The sequence below is a fragment of the Macrobrachium rosenbergii genome, chromosome 13, assembly GCF_040412425.1.
Source record: "Macrobrachium rosenbergii isolate ZJJX-2024 chromosome 13, ASM4041242v1, whole genome shotgun sequence".
In the NCBI taxonomy this organism is placed as follows: Eukaryota; Metazoa; Arthropoda; class Malacostraca; order Decapoda; family Palaemonidae; genus Macrobrachium; species Macrobrachium rosenbergii.
The window spans coordinates 24,741,009-24,761,614 of record NC_089753.1 but is presented as its reverse complement, the minus strand read 5'-3'; the positions used below and the strand labels follow the sequence as shown (position 1 = coordinate 24,761,614).

Genomic DNA, 20,606 nt, shown 5'->3' with positions numbered 1-20,606 from the left:
ATTAGTTGAGCAAGCGAGGCGTATGAAAGCGAGTGTTAAGTATAAGAGGAAGAATGAATTTGATGAGGCAAGAATGAAAGCTGGGGAAACCTTGTCACTGTATGCTTGTAGGCTGGAGACGTTGGCAAGGAAGAAGTTTGGGGATGATGGGATAGATGAATGTAAGGAGTTAGTACGGAAGTTGTTAGGGACAGTGCCAGATGGAGTTAGAGAATTTGTGAACTTGAAGCGGAAGGAGAAGAAAAGATGGACGAATGAAAGGTTGACTTGGGGAGAAATTTTGGAAATTGTAGAAGATTATGAGCTTGACAGGGTTATAAAAGAGAGCAGAAGTGTAAGTGTAAGGGCTGGGGTAGATGAGAGAGTACCAGAGTTCGGAAGCTTTAGGGATGCAGTGTTGAGGGGCCCAATGAGAATGGCCGATAGTGTAATAGATAGGAGTGTAAGAGCAAGTATTGTGGAGGTGCCAGTGAGGATGAATGATGGGTTTGTAAGGGAACAACGGGTTGGACGGGTTAGGGATAGTAGTGTACAAAGGGAAGGTCGATGAGTGGAAGTCGAGCGAAGTGTTTTAGATGTGGAAAGGAAGGACATACAAAGAATGAGTGTAGGTGGGCTTTAGGAGCGTGTTTCGGTTGCTTATCAAGAATTACCATTATTTTTTGTCAGTTGACTGTAATTAACCTCAGAAGTTATTTGCTGGTCATCCTGGAAAGCTATTGCGCATGCGCTGTGTTATAGGGGAGCTTTTGGTAAAAAGTGGCGTTTTCTTCACCAGGGGGCTAAGTAACAGCTGACTAGGTTAGGTTAGGTTAGGTTGGCATCTGGTCTTCCTCCCAACAGTTTCCCACCCAAAACCCTGCGTTCTCAAAGGGTCCCCAACCATGTTGGGTGGATATGAGGTTCATAATAATTGACCGACAATAAACACCACCACCTCCTTCATCTGCAACACTCAGTATGGAAAAATTAATTTCCAAGGTAATAGTCCGTGCGAAGCTGTTGCTTAGATTTACAGAAATAGGCCTAATGTACATCATCTGGGTACGTTAAGATTAGGCCTAACACTTAAAGTACCGACAAAATTCAGATGAAATTAAATAATGCCCGTTTTATTTATTATTGGGTAAATGAAGGCCTGGCCATCGAAATTCATTCTTAAAAATATTCATTTTTTCCATATTCCATTTCGCCTGATCCAGAGTACAATTCACTGTGTATTTTCATAGTTTATTTTGGTTTCTTATTTTCCGTTTCTTGTTTTATTCCGTAACTTCTTTCAAATGAACATCACATTCTTTGGAAGCACTAGAGGCTTATATGAACGTGGGTTTATCTTCTGAATTATATTAATTAAAATATTAATAATATATAATAATAAAGGGGGTTCAAGATTACGAGACACAGGGGGTTTTCTCATGTCAACATCATATATAATTAAAATGATTTGCAGTAATTACACCTAACTTTAAAAAACAACCTCGGGATTTTTTTATATAAAACACCAGCTTAGTGAGGGAGGACTTATTAACCTAGGGTTTTAAAGACTTAAAGCATCTTTTAAAATGTATATATTCAAAGATACTTAATTTTGGATAAAAAGACGCCTTTTGGTGTTATTTGCAAATCATGCTCTATTTTTTTTATTGTCAACTTTGGATGTGATTGATTTGTTTTTTGGAAGAAACTTTTTCAGTAGCTTCTTTGAGTATATACAGTTAATTCGGTGACATGTCCGTTAAATTTCCGCTTAATTCCTAGTTCTCTTCCAGGTCCAAGAAGAAATGGAAAAATATTATGTAGGAGGCATATTACAGGAACTAGTTAAAAAATAAAACAGTTTAAGAACATAAAAAAAAGGAAAGCGATAATGATGATGATGATTACTCTAATGAAATTTAGTCTGTCCAGGCAAGCACTGGGGCACTTTTGGCATGACAGTGAAAGGAAGAAGTTCGAGTGGTTAGACAGCAAGATAAAGAGACTTCAGAGAAAGAACGGATAAAGATGTATGAGCAAGAGATTACGAAGGAAAATTTAACATTAAATCTCGTAAACTGGAAATGCAGCCTACTGCTGGGACTAATGGAACAATTATTGTTTGTTCTGTTGAATCTCGAAATGGAACTTCAAGATGTTTGTGAAATGTTGGCTTCTTGTGATGTCATTGTTTTTTATTTTTTTTTTATATAAGGTAAGGGCCTGGTGGTTGATCAGCAGAAGGATATGGCCCGTTTGTAGCATAGGATCCTACGAAATCTTCATCACTGTAGACCATGGTGCCGAAAGGCTAAATAGCTGTGCATCTAAATCACGATCTAATGGTGACAGGTGTAGCTGCCTTAATCCAAGTACTGCTTGTGATAGGTGCAATGTCACATGTAGGAAATATACGACCAGGGCTATGGAAAACATCCATGAGTTTAGCAGAAAACTAAAACACCTAGAGGCTGTAACTTACTGGAAGTGTTAGGAGGCAAGGTAAGGACAATGCTTTCATTTTCCTTGCCAAAATTATTTCCTTCTACAGAGAAGTGTGACTCATGATTGTTTTCTCTGATCATCCAGGTAGGAGGATGCCCAAGACCCTTTCATGAAGGCGAACCCTCGGAAAGATAAAAGGAGGCGGCAGTGCATTGCCATTAGCACGGACAGTATCTACGAAAGTCACAAACCCTTTTCTCTCCCTCGTCGTACGAGCTAGTCTCGTTACTAATCGGGCTCGTATCTCAATATTTCCTTTTTTCTCAAGGAATCCAGTATGCCAGTCCTTCCCAGCTGAAATATCTCGGTCTTTCCACGGCAGTGCACAAATATGGTTCGCAACAGCCTACTCATATGCTAGTTTCTTTGTGGGGTTTGAACGTTAATATGAACAACCTGCAACAGTTGTGTTTTCAGCCTGCGCAGGCGACCTGAGCAAATAAATTGTTCATCTCAGTTGATACGCCGGCGACGAAACGACCTGCACAGGTACGCTTGATCGTTAGTGTGAGGAGGCCACTTTTTTTATTCGTTTTCTGTAAAAGAAAACTTTCGAGATGGCTATTTGTCTGTCCATCCACACTTTTATTTGATTCTGCAAATAAAAGATCACCTGAAAGAATTAAACAAATTTAATTAAAACCGAGTCACTTACAGGTGATCAGTTAAAAGAGATGATAAATGAGTGGGACAAAAAGCATGGTAGAGAGAAATGAATGACAAGACAACCTTAAGAATCTACAGAAAATATAAAGAAATAAAAGAATAATGCTGATCAGTAGGGCTAGACTAGGCACACTTGAATTAAACGATAGGAATAGGTTAAAAGGGGAAGATAAAAAAATGTTTTTACTGTGAAGAAATAACTGAAAACTTTGATCATTCCTTATTCTACTGCCCAGCATATAGCCTAGTGACATGAAAAATAGATACAGATTTATGCAGCAACCGTATTCAAGAAAATAACGAGGAATTAATGGTCAATATCCTTCTATTTGGAGATCTGTCGAAAGAAGAGATTGCGGATAGGAAAGAATTTATGAAAGATTTATGGTATTACAGAGACAAGAAATTTAAACACACAAAAAAAGGAGGAATAGAACGAGTAAGGGAGCCGTTTCAAAGGCAAGTCTCCCGTACTACTACCACTAGCGGACTGCATTTGAACGTAGTACGGTGTAGGTAAATGGCTGCTTCTTTTTTCATTCAACTCGCTTGCGACGTTTGAATTTGCGCAGCTCTGGATCATTTGCATCATGAGTGACACATTAGACCCCAGCAAGCTCAAAGCGGCCGAATTGAGGGCTGAACTGGAGGCCAGGGGTCTGGATACGGAGGGAAATATGCCGGTGTTGGTGGGGCGTTTGAGGGAGGCCCTCCAACAGGCCGACGACGAAGAGGAGACAGGTTTGTTTATTTCACTTTACTTTTTTTATGCCTGTTTTACATTACTTACGAACTCAAAACAGCAGAGGGGTAGAACTAGGGCATGTCATCTGTCTAGTACCGTTAGCCTAGGTTAAGGCGGTTTTGGTTAAGCCGGTTATGGTTAAGCCGTAGCCAGTGCTGGACCACGTGTCCGAACGGACATTTGTACATTCATTGCCCAGAGCCGAGATTACGGAACACGCCATGACAAAAATTCAACATTACGTATATACGTTACTGATATCATGTCACCATGCTTATCCCTAAGTGTAGTCTTTTTTGGGGCTATTTCCACATGCCGGCTCAGCACAGTTTTCCTATACGTTTGGTGTTTGCTGGTGAAGGAGGTGGTGGTGTTTATTGGGTATTATTTTATAAGTTGCCAATACACACACTATGAAATTGTAACTTACGTTTTTGAAAAGAGCTCTTCATTCTCATTATTTTGAACCCCATAAACACTATGCGCAAATGACAAATAAAAAAATGAGAAAATTTACGACTTAAAAGGTAAGAATACCCCTCCCCTCCATAGCTAATACGGCAAAATTGTAACCAGTCAACACCCGTAGGTGAAGTTATATTGGTATTTTAAGGTTCTTTTAGTGCCCTATTATTTCCTAGTCATTTTTGCATGAAAAACTCAAAATGGTTTTTCGTGCAAAAATGGCTGGCAGGAGTCTTATTGGCAACTTGTAAAATTTTACCGTTTATTGTTGATCTATTATTATTAACATACAACTCTACCCAACAGTGTTGGGGACCCTGTGGGAACTCGGGGTTTTGGGTGGGGGAAATCGCTGGGAGAAAACCGGTCTTTCATGTTGGTCTTATGGAACGGTGGTATGCTGAACTTCTCTGCACATTTGCAAGTCATCGGGAGCCATAGGCTATGTTCAAGAAGGGAATGGCTAAGGAAATTTATTATTAAAGAAACCTAAGATACCCTAACCTAACCTAACCTAGTGGGCCATGTTACTTTAGTCGTAGGGCGGATTCCCCTTTAACACTGTGCATGTGCGACAGCATTCCAGGCTGCCCAACATACAAAATCATTATCAGTTTTGAGGTTATTTACAGGTTAATCACAATCGACCAACAAAAAATAACGCTAAGTTCTTGATAAGCAACCAAAATACAGAGCCGCTGAAAGTCCGCGGGACCCTACTTTTGGCACCAAAAAATCACTATAGAAAACGCGCCCTTTTTAAATAGCTCCCGTTTTGCTTCGTGGCGGTAATGAAAAGTGTGTTTTTGATGGTGTTTCTGGAAAGGAAAGCAATAGAAAAGTTAATAAAACGTTAAGTAGGACCGTGTTGGGAACCAGGGTTTTGGGTGGGGAGAAGCAAAAGCTGGGATTTGTGGTGGCTGTAACATAAAAAATTCGCTATTTTCTGACCCGCTAGTCTGCATACAAAAGGTTGTCCTGCTAGGCTACTACCGTAAGGCTGACCCGCCAAAGTACGTACGTGATGCTGACCTGCTAATCTACGTACATGAGGCTGACCCGCTACACTGCATGTGTGAGGCTGACCCTACCTACATCAGGGCGGACGGAAAACACTAGCCTAGGCTACCTGTAGCCTACATAAGAAACCTCGGTCAGGCTATTCCCTACCTCCCTACCTACATTAGAACGGGCGTAAATTTTGTAACGGTGATTTTTTTAACATATTTGGTCTCAGATCGGGGTGGCGGAACGGTGCTGCGCACCTTATCCGCATTTTTAATGATTTTTGGCAGGCACGTATGCTCTGGCAAGCGGTAATATCTGTATTCACTGTAGCCACGGGTTACAAAAAACAACTGCACACTAGGGTCAGTTCCAAAACCCTACCTAACCTAGCAGCAAAACAAATGTTAAAAGGCAGGTAAATGCTGTGCTTACCTTATTCAAAGTCGCTGCTGTCCGACCACGTAGGTTACGTAGATAACAATATCGGCTCTGCAGGTCCTAAATCCAAAAAGGCCCGAAATGGACACGGAACTCAATTTAGGTATCGCTTCTGGGAACAAAATAAAATCGTGACTTTCCATCGCAGCGGTTCGAGAAAGAAAGAAAGCGTGGTTCTGGTGTTGGCTAAGGCCTATGAATCATATCGTAAGAACGCATTATGATCGGTTCGAAGTATTTAATCCGTAAACCCTAGGGCATGACCTGGGTCAGCCTGAGATACAATTGGACGGAATTAAATTTCCCGCGGTACAGCCGGGGTGCCGTGCGGTTGCAGCCTTAGGAACTATGGGCTGAGAGAAGCGCCGCACTTCGGCCATCTGACTAACTACGGGAGAGCGCTGCTCCGTGACACCGTTCACATCAACTTGGTACTTAGAAAAAGTTACGCTCCGCTGAAAAAATTGTCGTTTGGGAAAATCAAGCAAACTGGTCAAATAAGTTACTTTTTGGGTAGAATTGGGCCCACTGAACAGTTATTATTCTATGCAATTTTTCATTTGGAGTCATTGTTAATGAGCTACGGGAGCATCCCAAGGATATGTAAATTACCCCAAAATACTATAGAAAAAGTCAATTTCCAAGGTAGTACCCCCATGCGGTGTTGTTTCAAAGTTCTACCTGTTTTTGTTCCGCAAAAAAAAATTAACATTGCTGACATCATTTCACCTTGGCTATCCTTAAGTTTCAATCGTTTTTGTTCCTCAGAAAAAATGAAAAATGCTAACATCATTTCACCATGCCTATTCCTAAGTTTCAATCATTTTGGTGCCACCAAAAAAAAAAAAAAAAGGAACTGCTAACATCATTTCACCATGTCATTCCCTAAGTCTCTCTCTCTCTCTCTCTCTCTCTCTCTCTCTCTCTCTCTCTCTCTCTCTCTCTCTCTCTCTCTCTCTCTCTCTCTCTCTCTCTCTCTCTCACCATACCTAATCCCAAAGTTTCAATTGTTTTTGTTCTGCCAAAAAAAATATTTGAACAATGCAAGCCTAACATCATTTCAGCGTGCCTATCAATGGTTTCAATCATTTTTGTTCTGCCAAAAGAAATTAACAATACTAATATAATTTCACCATGCTTACCCCTAAGTTTCAGTCATTTTTGTTCTGCCCCCCCAAAAAATGAACAGTGCTAACATCATTTCACCTTGCCTACCCCTAAATTTCAATCATTTTTGTTCTGCCAAAAGAAAAAAATGAACATTGCTAACATCATTTCACATTGCGTACCCCTAAGTTTCAATCATTTTTGTTCTGCCACAAAAAAAATGAACAGTGTTAACATCATTTCACCTTGCCTACCCCTAAGTTTCAATCATTTTTGTTCCACAAAAAAAAAAAAAAGTGTTGATATAATTTCACCTTGCCTACCCTAAGTTTCAATCATTTTTGTTCCGCCGAAGAAAAAAAATGAACAGTGCTAAAATCATTACACCTTGCCTACCCAAAAGTTTCAATCATTTTTGTTCTGCCCAAAAAGAAAATGAATAGTGCTAACATCATTTCACTTTGCCTACCCCTAAGTTTCAATCATTTTTGTTCAACCAAAAAAAAATGAACAATGCTAACATCATTTCACCTTCCTGCCCCTAAGTTTCAATCATTTTTGTTCTACCAAAAAAAAAATTAACAGTGGTAACGTCATTTCACCTTCCTTACCCCTAGGTTTCAATCACTTGTGTTCCACTAAAAAAAAAAAAGAGTAGTGCTAACATCATTTCACCTTGAGTAATCGTTAAAAAAATGCTAACATCATTTCACCTTGCCTGCCTTTCAATCCCCAAAAACATAAGTTCAATCGTTTTTGTTCAGCCAAATTAAAAAAATGAACAGTGCTAACATCATTTCACCTTGCCTACCCCTAAGTTTCAATCATTTTTGTTCTGCCAAAAAAACATGAACAGTGCTAACATCATTTCACCTTGCCTACAGCTTCCTTCTATTCTTACCAAGTCAATGAGTAGAATAGTTGGATAGGTCACTAATCAGCCTCTAGTACGATCGATCTCACCTCCAGTAAAATTTTGGGAATCGTACTGTATGAAGTATCCAGGGAATGTATTTTGAAATGGAATTTTCATTCTAAAATTAATTTTAATATACTTACCTGGATACTTCATACATCCCACCCACCTCCCCACTCTCAATGTTTGGATTACTGATGATCAGCTGAGCGGGAGAGGGGGACGTGGCGCTGTTTACCGGTCGTTACCAGAGGTGATAATTGGTGGTTTGAGAATTTTTTCTTTATGGATTAGTGGTACTAAGGTGATAATGTTGTAAGTGTTGTTTTCTCGCGCGTGCGAACTAAGTGCTGTATGAAGTATCCAGGTAAGTATATTGAAATTAATTTTAGAATGAAAATTCCATTTCAATCATTTTTGTTTTGCCAAAAAAATAAATGAAAAGTGCTAACATCATTTCACCTTGCCTACCCGTAAGTGCCAATCATTTTTGTTCTGCCAAAAAAATAGATGAAAAGTGCTAACATCATTTCACCTTGCCTACCCTTAAGTGTCAATCATTTTTGTTCTGACAAAAATAAAAAAAATTGAGCGGTGCTAATATCATTTCACCTTGCCTACCCAAAAGTTTCAATCATCTTTGTTCTGCCAAAGAAGAAAAATTGAACAGTGCTAACATCATTTCACCTTGCCTACCCAAAAGTTTCAATCATTTTTGTTCCGCCAAAAAAAAAAGTGTTAACATCATTTCACCTTGCCTACCCGTAAGTTTTAATCATTTTTGTTCTGCCAAAAAAAAAATGAACAGTGCTGACATCCGTCCACCTTGTCTACCCCAAAGTTTCAATCATTTTTGTTCTGCCAAAAATAAAAATGAACAATGCTAACAACGTTTTACCTTGCCTACCCCAAAGTTTCAATCGTTTTTGTTCTGCCAAAAAAAATGAACAGTACTAACATCATTTCACCTTCCCTACCCCAAAGTTTCAATCATTTTTGTTCTGCCAAATTAAAAAAATGAAAAGTGCTAACATCATTTCACCTTGCCTACCCGTAAGTTTTAATCATTTTTGTTCTGCCCCCCAAAAAAATAAATAAACAGTGCTGACATCACTTCACCTTGCCTACCTCTATGTTTCAATCGTTTTTGTTCTGCCAAAAAAAATTAAGTGCTAACATCATTTCACCTTCCTTACCCCTAAGTTTCAATCACTATTGTTCCAACAAAAAAAATGAGCAATGCTAACATCATGTCACTTTGCCTACCCCTATGTTTCAATAATTTTTGTACTGCCCAAAAAAAATTGAACAGTGCTAACATCATTTCACCTTGCCTAACCCAAAGTTTCAATCGTTTTTGTTCCGCCAAAAAAAAAAAAAAATTAACAGTGCTAACATCATTTCACCTTGCCTACCCAAAAGTTTCAATCATTTTTGTTCTGCAAAAAAAAAAAAAAAAATGAATAGTGCTAACATCATTTCACCTTGCCTACCCCTAAGTTTCAATCATTTTTGTTCTGCCAAAAAAAAAAATAAACAGTGCTAACATCATTTCACCTTCCTTACCCCTAAGTTTCAATCACTATTGTTCCAACAAAAAAAATGAGCAATGCTAACATCATTTCACCTTGCCTACCCCTAAGTTTCAATCATTTTTGTTCTGCCCCAAAAAAATTGAACAGTGCTAACATCATTTCGCCTTGCCTACCCCAAAGTTTCAATCGTTTTTGTTCCGCCAAAAAAAAAAAAATGAACAGTGTTGACATCATTTCACCTTGCCTACCCCAACGTTTCAATTATTCTTGTTCTGCCAAAAAAAAATTGAACAGTGCTAACATCATTTCACCTTGCCTATCCCAAAGTTTCAATCGTTTTTGTTCCACCAAGAAAAAAATGAACAGTGCTAACATCATTTCACCTTGCCTACCCCTAAGTTCCAATCATTTTTGTTCTGCCAAAAAAATAAATGAAAATTGCTAACATCATTTCACCTTGCCTACCCCTAAGTTTCAATCGTTTTTGCTCTGCCAAAAAAAAAAAAAAAATGAACAGTGCTAACATCATCTCACCTTGCCTACCCCTAAGTGTCAATCATTTTTCTTCTGCCAAAAAAAAAAAAATGAACAGTGCTAAAATTTCACCTTGCCTACCACAAAGTTTCAATCATTTTTGTTCTGGAAAAAAATAAATAAATAAAACAATGTGTTAACATCATTTCACCTTGCCTACCTCTATGTTTCAATCATTTTTGTTCTGCCAAAAAAAAAAATGAATTGTCCTGACATCACTTCACCTTGCCCACCCCAAAGTTTCCATCATTTTTGTTCCACAGAAAAAATGAACAGTGCTAACATCATTTCACCTTGCCTACCCCTAAGTTTCAATCATGTTTGTTTCGCCAAAAAAAAAAAAATGAAAAAAATGAACAGTGTTATCATCATTTCATTTTGCCTACCCTAAGTTTCAATCATTTTTGTTCTGCCAAAAAAAAAAAAATGAACAGTGCTAACATCATTTCACCTTGCTTACCCCTAATTATTTTTGTTCTGCCAAAAGAAAAAAAAAATCAACAGTGCTAACATCATTTCAACTTGCCAACCCCTAGGTTTCAATCATTATTGTTAAAAAAAAAATGAACAATGCTAACATCATTTCACCTTGCCTACCCGTAAGTTTCAGTCATTCTTGCTAAGCAAAAAAAAAAAAAAAAAAAAACAATGCTAACATCGTTTCACCTTGTCTACCACTAAGTTTCAATCGTTTTTGTTCCACAAAAAAAAAAATGAAATGCTAACATCATTTCACCTTGCCTACCCCTAAGTTTCAATCATTTTTGTTGTGCCAAAAAAAAAAAAATGATCAGTGCTAACATTATTTCACCTTGCCTACCCCTAAGTTTGAGTCATTTTTGTTCCACCAAAAAAAAAAAAAAATGAACAGTGCTAACATCATTTCACCTTGCCTAAAAGTTAAAGGACCTGCCATTGTACTAGTATGAAAGACTAAGTTAGGGGTATGGAAACCCAGGTCGGCGTGGGTGACAAGGCTCTTGATTGGTCAAGAGCAACGGGGGTGGAGATGACGGCATTGAAACAATGCGGCAAAGAAAATTCTAGAAGAATGTAGACAGGGAATTATGAGGGGAGTGGTAGAAACATACCAACATGCAATAGGTAGAAGTGAGGCAAGTCCCAAAGAAACAGAAATATATGAAAACACACAGTATTGTAGCAACCAGTTACAAATATGACAAAATGACATGAAATTCCTTGACATTAAGTTATAGATGGAAGTAACCTAACCTTACCTAACCTACCAGGCCGTGTTACTAGTGCTCCCCTCCCCCCACCGTTAAAGAAAACCTATTGTAAAGGATAGTATACCTACCTAACCTAGTAGACTGTGTTACTTACTACAAAGGATAGTAGACCAACCTAACCTACTAGGCCGTGTTACTTAGCCCCTCCCCAATCCCCCAGTGAAGGGAACCTAGTATAAAAGGGACTGCATGAAAGTCTCTCTGTAATGGAAATAAAGAAGAAAGACAGGTCATCAAGAAATATATATGGCAATATATAGGTGAAAACAGAACTAGCTTTGTAGCAGTATAATATGGAATTTAATATAAGGGTAAATGACATCAATTGAGAACAAGATAATGTACATAAGAAAAAACTGTTATGATTGACAAATGTCGAATAAACAATTGCAGAACAAAGAGACAGACGAAAGCACTGGAAATAGAAAGGGATAACACGTAAACATCGTGTGAATTCTCCCCCCCCCCACTCCTTCAACCTACCGTCACTGAGAGAAAAGTCTCGATCCCTCCTTATCCCCACTTTGAGGATTTCCTCAAACTGTACATTCTGGTGGACGAACTGAGCCGTTGAAAAGTTAGGTCCTCCCCACCAAGTGGACCTTGGATTCCCTGGTCTATCGGAATCTGCGAAACCATGGGGCAGGCCGACGTTGGGCCTGTTGGCCACCTCAAGAAACCATCCCCTTCCTCTCTTTTGTTCTCAGGCCCCAGACCCTCTAGCATGGACAACAGACAACATAGTGCAAGATTGGTCCCACTTGGACCACTACACCTTTCCGCCCTTCAAGTCTTGGGCTCATTGCGACGTTACGATGACTCTCATAGCCCCGTTCTGGCCCATGAAAGAATGGTTCCAGGACCTGCTACAGTTGTGGGCGGACTTTCCGAGACTCCTTCTCCTAAAAACCATGTCTGCTTACTTTAAGAGATACCAAAGGGTTGTCCGCTCTTTCCTTGACAGGCTTCAGACTGTCTGGAAGCTTGTCAGAGCATAAGCATTTTTCAAGGTGCACTGCAGAGGCTATTGCAAGATGCAGGTGTTGATTTCATAGCTGTGTTTTCCAGGCTACATGGGCGATTTTCCGAAACTGGTGTCTCAGACTCAACGTCTCCTCTTCTGAGAGATTTGTGACCCAAATTGTGGATTTCCTTTTTTATCTGAGGAGATCTAGGAATCTCTTATCCTCCACCATTAAGGGGTATCAAGTTGTGTTTAGCTTAGTGTATAAACACACGGGTCCTGAATCTTGCGTTAGTCCCAGATCTAAATGACCATATCAAGTCCTCTGATACGTCTAAGTAAAGAAAGGAAGATCTGGTTTCCTGGAACCTGGACGTATTGTTGAAGTGGGTAACAGGTCCCTCTTTTGAACCTCTTCATTCCTCTTCTTGGAGAAACCTCACTTGGAAGACTCTTCCTTGTGGCCTTGGCTACTGCTAACATTTTAGCAAGTTCCAAGCCATTGATAAAGGGTAGGTTTTTTTTTTTGTTTTCACAAGGAGACACAGTTTGCTACTTTACCCTGGGTTTTTAGCCAAGAATGAGGACCCTTCCAAGCTCTGGCCTGGTTTTTTCTCCATTAAGACCTTAATGGATACCTTGGCTCTGAGGAAGAAGAGAGTTCTTTCTCTTGCTAGGGCCTTAAGGTATTTCCTGAGCAGGACTAAGAAGATTAGAGGACCATCCAGTAACCTCTGGTGCTCTGTCAAGAACCCATCTTGCCCTCTGACTAAGAATGCACTGTCTTTCTTTGTCAAAGACTTAATTTCTGAGGCGCGCACTCAGATTCAGGAGGATGTTTTGCTTACTTTTAACCCTTAAGGGATGGCATAATTTATCAATGTGCAGCACCCGAAACCGGGTCAGCAAAATAAAAAAAAATCACATCAATGGAAAGAGAATGACACGTACATTCACACTGTATAAATAAAAAAATTCTAAAAAATTTTCCCTACCTTCCACGAGAAGTTGAAAATGACTATTTACAACCCCTTGTGAGGCCTCATTAACAAGACAATCATAAATTTTACCAAGTTATATATGTTTTTTCTAATAATTAAGTTTTTTGGATTTTGTAAAATTATTATTACTGCTGACACAATATCAAAACAGATAAGAAATAAAAGCAGTAACAAAATTTTTGCATATTTGTTGTAGAATATTTATGTAAATTTACGAAAAGGAAGATTCAGTAACTTTTTTTTTTACTTTTACATGCTTTTTCTAATATTTCTTTGCAATTTTCTTTGTAAAAGTACATTTACAACCGACATACTATCGCAAAAGACAAAAACAAAAAACAACAGCAACCCCTTCGTATATTTACAAGCAAATTTACAAAAAGACTCGTGAGAGAGAGAGATGCAGTACCTTCCCCCTTGAAGTCACAAGCATTACTGATACTGGCCTAACTCTCACGTCTGTATAAAAGTTGCCATTAGTGAATTTATAGCATATAGAAGTATTGGCACCTTTGTTTCAAATCATCATTACCATAACAGTGGTGCGTAATTCTGCTTCACACTGAGGCTCAATCCGTTCACCTCCCCAAACCTGTTTTACTTCACACTGAAGCTCAATCCATCCACTAAGGGTTAAAGTGAAAGCTCTTGACGTCAGGGCAGTCTCTACCTCATTAGCTTTCAGGCACATATGTCCCTCACTTCCATTCTGCAGTCAGCCTATTGGAAGTGCAAAGCCGTCTTCTTGTGTCATTGTTCAAAAGAAGTTGAAAGTGTTTGAAAATTGCAGTGCCTTGGGGCTGTTATCAGTGGCTGGCTTGGTACAGTATTGGGGGAGGAAGCATGGGAGTCTCTCTTTCTCCTACTATCTCTTCGCCTTGAAGTAAGGTGTCGAATTTTCTGAGGCCAGGGGGCACAGTGTACCTGGAGTACCCATCAGTCTCGGTGGATGGGTTGTGGTGTTTTCATTGTAGGTGAAAGCATTGTCTGGTTGTCTTTTATATTGTTACTGTGCCCAGGGCAAGGGCACTTGTGTATGCTTTGCCAGCGATCTTGCCTATCCTCCGCTGCAAAGCTCCCACCTAAGTAGAGGCGACCCATGGCTCAACCGCCATGTCACTACAGGTTAAGATGAGCACCAACCAGAGGCAGTACGTATTCACCTGCGGTAGCCCTCTCACCAGGTAAGGAAACAATAAGCATTGTTTCAATGCTAGCAATTTTTCTATTTCAAAATCATTACCATGCCTTAATGGTTTGGAATAGAATATGTCCTTGTATCCTATCCCCATTCAGTGTGGGATTCAGCTATGTAATTACAGTACTTGGTAAATTACTTATATGAAAATGATATTTTCATAATAAAATTAAGTTTCATATATACAGTACCTACCAAGTAATTACAGAATCAGAGCCTGCCCTCCTCCCCTCTCATGGACATAAGGCACAAACAGAATGAGGTTTTCTGCTAAGTCGTTTCCAGTACTCCCATTAGTGGGCAGGGCTTGTCACCTACACTAAACTATCGAAGTTCTACCAAGATTTTTAAAATAAAGGCTCCTGCATGAGTTAGAACTATAGCTGTGTAATTACTTGGTAAGTATACTGTATATGAAACTGAATTTAATCATGAAATTTTTTTTTCTTTTTTGCAGACGTTAAGGAAGAACTTGGAAATGGGTATGATGGTTCCATGAAGATTGAGGAAATTGATGTAAAGGAAGAGTTAGTGGAACCAAAGCAGGAGCCATCTGATACAGAAGATAGACGAAGAGAAAAGAGAATAGTTCATTCTTGGTCACGTTCTCCAGATTCAGAGAAGCAAAGACCAGAAGTTGAAGAAGCTACAGTTGAAGATGAACCTGAATATGACAGATCAGCAGTATTATCGGATTGGTGTAAGTACGGTAGCTATTATCTTTGTGTTTAACCTCTCCCTCCTTTTCTTTCCTAAAAGTTATTATGTAAACATAGTGCTGTATGTGTTTCTTGTGATTAACTGTAACACGGTTGTTGTATTTTGTATGTTTTTGTATCTCAAACTTTGGTTGTGGGTGGGTGTGTAATTCAGTATAACAGTTTCTTTTGCCATATAGGATAGCTTTGGCACAGGGGTCTTCGAAGTATGGCCTTAGGGCCACATCTGGCCCACCAGATGATTTCCTGTGGTCTGCAGCTAATATTCTAAAACTCAAGAGTGAAGGCAGTCAGTTGTCTCTCATACCATACTTTAAATTGCCTAGTGTCTTAAACTTTGGAGTTACAGTACTCCAAATTTTTTTTAGTAAATACAAAACTGATTGCATTTCATTTCTTAAACTAGTTTATTTCTTAGTAAAGAAAATTGTCTTAGCCAGATTTCTGAAATGACTAATTAAAATTCAAGATGTTTTCATGTTTAATAAAAAACCAAGTATTTTTTAGAAAATGAAATTATGTCAGTTTTGTATTTATTAAGGACATATGTCAGTTCCGTGAGAACAGGGCATAAAGTCCTTTTTTTTTTTTTTTTTAAGGGGGGGGGGGAAGCAAATAAAGCCTTATGCTTCATATAGAAAGACAGTGTTGCTGTTCTGATTGAATGCAATATGCGTCAACATTATGAGACTAAACATGGCTCAAGTTATTCTCACTTCATAGAAAAGCAGCATTCAGAAAAGTTTGAATCAATTCAGTGCAGTTTGTGTTCTCAACAAGCTGTTTTTACAAAGAAGAATACTGAAGCTCTAACTAGGGCCAGTTAAAAAGTTGTTTATATGTTGGCTTTCACCAATGGATATATTATAAAAGTGTATGATGGCAGTGGCAGGAGAGTTATGTCCAGAAAAAGCAAACCTTTTCAACACATACCTTACACTAAACACTTTTACTCATAGAATTGAAGATTTAGGAAGCACCATAATTCAGCAAATGGTGTACAAGGCAACAAGATTTTGCTTGTATTCTCACTTGTTGAGTGAACCAAACTATGTGTGTGATGCCTCACAACTCCTGGTATTCATCCGTGGTGTGACAGTGATTTTAATATCATCCAAGAATCGGCATCAGTTCAGCGCATGCACAGCACATTAACTGGAGAGGACATTTTTTGAGGTGAAACTTACCCTTCATCATTAGCTTTACCTGTGGCTACTTGGCACAGGTTTGACAAGTGTTAAAATTGAAACAATCATTAACAAGCAAAAGACAGCGAGTGTTTTGGTTCGTCATTCGTCTTGTTGGTGAATCCAGCCAGGCAAGTAGACAAGTGATCTAAAATTAGTGTCTGTTTTCTGGCTTAACGATGGATCATATGGTTTTGGTCTGTATTGGGCGATATGGATTCTTCTCTATCTTCCCTATCAAAATCTGTTAGATTTTTTAAGGTAAGTTACAATAGACATGTGTATTATGTAATTGACGTACATATGCATGAACTTCCATGGATCATTGAGAGGTGTTCTGTGATTCAGACAACCTTCGTGAGCGTTGCAATATCGGTAATTGACGTGCATATTGAGTAATGTACATACATACGCACAAATGTGCATGGATCGTTGAGAGATTATTTACGATTGTGACAACCTTTCTGATCGTTGCAAGGATTTATCTTTGGGAGAGTTAAGGCGAATAAATTGCCAAATTACAAGAGAAAGATAGACTTAGGCGAGAGTAAAAGAACAGTCTTGAATCTAGGTTTTTCTAGAATTAACACCTGGTCAAGAGGTTAGAGATAAGTCTACAGTAAACCCCCATATTTGTGGGGATGCGTTCCAGCCCCGTGAATAGTTAAAATCTGCAAATACTTACAACCCAATGGCTAAAAATGAAATGCTTATAACTACCTAGCTTGGAAGTTCAAATACCAAATGTATACTTGAAGTATCACCCTACATCAAATATACTTTAAATTATTATCCTATTGTTATTGTATTAATCTTCAAAATTATATTATTAATAATATAATTTCAAAGTCATCTTAAACATTAGTACCCTTAAAAATATATACATACACCCTTCCTGCAAAAACAGAGAGAGAGAGAGAGAGAGAGAGAGAGAGAGAGAGAGAGAGAGAGAGAGAGAGAGAGAGAGAGAAGTTGAGAGAGAGAGAGAGAGAGAAAAGAAGTTGATTTGATGACGTTGTGGCAACATCTATCTACCCTTGGTCAGAAATGTCAAGTAGTTTGACATATTTGACAGGTTCACCTTCCCCCCTGAGCTCAAAGACTCTGGAAAAGATCAGGGTTGAAATTTGTTTGTTTAAAATTTTTCATAACTTACAGAGATGCATAAATATTTAATTACAGTATATTATTATTATTATTATTATTATTATTATTATTATTATTATTATTTGAAAATTAGTACTTATTAAGAAAATCATTTATTTATCGTACACCACAAATAAAATACCATAAAAATAATATCTTTTCCTGAGAAAGATTGAGAGATTTTTCATTATATCCTTTGCTGTGGTATTTGAAAACTAAGTCGGCAACACGGACCACCCAGCAAATGCTGTCAGGTTACTTGACATATCTGACAGGTTCATCCTCCCCCACCTCTCCAAGGCTTCCAGCAAAAGATTAGGGGTCCATATGTATTTCTTTAAAATTTACATAATTTATTAATTTTTAAACTAAAATCTTACCAATTCATTATAGTATTTTCTGTAATGAATTGATATTATTGCTGTTTACATTATTAATATTTGAAAATTAGTAAATCATTTATTTATCATACAAAACAAATGAACATGCATATCAGTAAGAGATAGAAAGAATTATTATTTTTATTATTTGTTATTATTTAATCTTATTAAACTTAATATTAATATTTGAAAATTAATATTGTAAATCATTATTTTATCATAATGTATATGTAGATAAAGTACATTATTTAGTCACGAAAATAATATGAAAATACAGAATATTGCTCTGCGAAAAAATCCGCGAATGGGTGAGTTTCCCGCGAATAATTTATAGATAGGTTCCACAGAAAATTCCGCCAATCGCCGAGTCCGTGAATTGTGAGAACGTGAATATCGGGGGTGTGCTTTATAGTTCTTCTTCAGCAGATGTAGATCCTTCTACACCGAAATATCAGGGGCCGTATTTATCATAGGTCTTATGAAATCTCATAAATATTCCCTTATAAGTCACTCAATCACTCATAGTTAAGAGGAATTTCTCAGTGTCTTATCAACGCTCTGAGAGAATCTCGTAGCTATGAAAAAGGGTATGTTTATGAGAAACTTTTAAGGGAAGATCCCGCTAACAATAGCGAAAAATATATTGCTACAATCCATGAATATACGATTTAAGCCATTATTTTAATTAAAAAATTATACCAAAAAATCCAATATATTTATTACTTATGATATTAACCTTGTGATCTATATATTATTGTTGGAATCAAAAGTATTTATTTTCCGGGTATGTTTTGTTTTCTTTTAATTTTTGCGGACTGCCGGACTCTTCAAACAACACAGACCAAGACCATCGTCATCATCCATCCTTGGAAATGGATTCAGTACCGACTGCTGTCGATTCTGTAGTGCCAGTGGGTATTCCAAAACTCAAGAGGCAGAGGAAGGCAAACTGGAGGCAAGACGCTTGTCTTCGTCTATTGCAGTTGATAGATGAAAAGAGGCATATAATAGGAAGGAAAAAATTCAGCTCGGAAGTGACAGCGAAGATGAGACGAGACACGTGGGAAGATGTCACAAAAAAACTGAATGCTTCATTTCCCGAGTCTGCCCCCCGGACCAAGTGTGATGTAGAAAAGAAATGGTGGGCACTCAAAGCACAGGGAAGGGAAGAGCTGTGCAACCACAGAAAATCTGTGGCAGCAACAGGTAAGAAGCCCTTCTTTTATCCATTATCAGCAATACAACTAATAACTGAAATTCCTAGGCTAGTTAAGTTATGTGAGACTAGGCATGGTAGAAAAATTGATGTTGATCTAGACATTGCTTTCACAGCAAGGTTAGGTTAGATAAACTTGGATGGCATGACTCTACGTTACAGCTGTGCTGTTCAAAGTAAACCTTGACCAATGGTTTTACATGATAAATGTAACAATACAAGACCTAACCAAACTTACATACCTTTGTAATTCTCGAGGTAATTTTCTGATTTAGAATTGCATAATAAGGAAGCTTTTAACAAAGAAAAGTTGTTTATCTTGGCCCAGAATTTAAGAATATCAAGATTGAACTCTTAAATAAAAAGGGGAGAGGCTGGGAGGGCCCAGCCCCCCCAGCTAGGAAATAACCAATTTAGTGACAGGTTAGGTAGGTGTTTAAGGTTAGGCTAGTGCCCACAATAACCTCAAACACTTCTCTAACTTGTCACTGAATTGGTTATTTCCTAGCTGAGGGGCTGTGCCTCCCCCCCCCTCTTTTTTTTTAATCTAAGCCTTCCACCTTGAGATTCTTACATTTTAGGCCAAGATAAGCAACTTTTCTTCCTTAAAAGCTTTCATATTATGCGACTTTAAACTAGAAAATTACCATTATTGATAATAATGCCACACCTTTATTTTTTACCCCTTAAAAATATACCCAAAAATCCTTTGGTAAATCTATAGAATAGGTCTGTGCTAGCTTTTAAAAAAGTAGACACCTAGAATTAAGGAGGATATTGTATAGAATGCATAGATACTAATAAAAAAAAATAACGATGTTTAAAGTCAGGTAAGCGTTATTGTTGGTTAGGCTAGTACACAAAATTTACTTATAATTGTAGGTAATAGCTTTGTGGTTGACGTTGGAAAAAATAGAAACTTACATCAATAGCAAATGTCCTGTAGATTCCATTGATGCATGAATTTTTTTTTTTTTTTTTATCAATTCACATCAATTTTTGGCTGTCATCTTTCAAATCCTACATATTTAACATTATTATAAGTGCTATTTTTATACTTTTCCTCTTCACCCACCCAAAACCCCCGGTTCTCACCTGTGGTCCCCCAACCTTGTTACATGGCTGTAAAGGTTTTCCCCATCATTTTATTGATACTGGAGCATAATATGAAGTGTTTTCTAGTGAATTTTCTGGTTTTTACTGGCAAAAACAATTCAGAGCTCTTGGCTACAATTACAAATTTAGTGGTTTTGTGCACTAGCCTATCACACATTACCAGGTAGTGTACAATATGAATGATCTATTATGAGCAGTAAAATTAAGAACTTTAGACCCAGACCTAAACTCAAATTATACTCATATTATTTCAGCATTTAGTATTAAGATTATCACTGTATTATTTTTATGAAATTTTTGTTGCCAGTTATTACAGGTGGTGGTCCCCCCCCCAAGCCCCTATCAGAGGTTGCAGTGGCCGTCGAGTCAATTTTAGGAGTGCAAAATGTAGCCATTTCTGGATTGGGAGGTCACATGGATTCTTCAGATTTTAGGTAGTAATAAACAAGTTTTTTGAAAAATACAGTTTCTTTCCAGTAAATTTTGGTGCGAGTTTAATTATTTTGATGTCCATTTTTGTGGAAAATGCTT

At 37.9% G+C, this 20,606-nt stretch overlaps 1 protein-coding gene across 8 annotated transcripts in view; it reads left to right on the top strand.

The window, feature by feature from the left end:
- The first annotated feature begins 3,606 nt into the window (after nucleotides 1–3,606).
- LOC136845041 (tigger transposable element-derived protein 1-like) overlaps nucleotides 3,607–20,606 on the top strand; it is a 289,897-nt gene continuing 272,897 nt past the window's right edge. For 7 of the 8 annotated variants that reach the window (XM_067114767.1, XM_067114764.1, XM_067114762.1 and 4 more), the window contains exons 1-2: nucleotides 3,611–3,891; nucleotides 14,769–15,011. In XM_067114767.1, the coding sequence (XP_066970868.1) occupies nucleotides 3,741–3,891; nucleotides 14,769–15,011 (394 nt within the window). In that variant the 5' untranslated portion in view covers nucleotides 3,611–3,740. Of the gene's footprint in view, nucleotides 3,892–14,768; nucleotides 15,012–20,606 lie in introns of all 8 variants that reach the window. The other variant, XM_067114769.1, reaches the window with a different exon arrangement.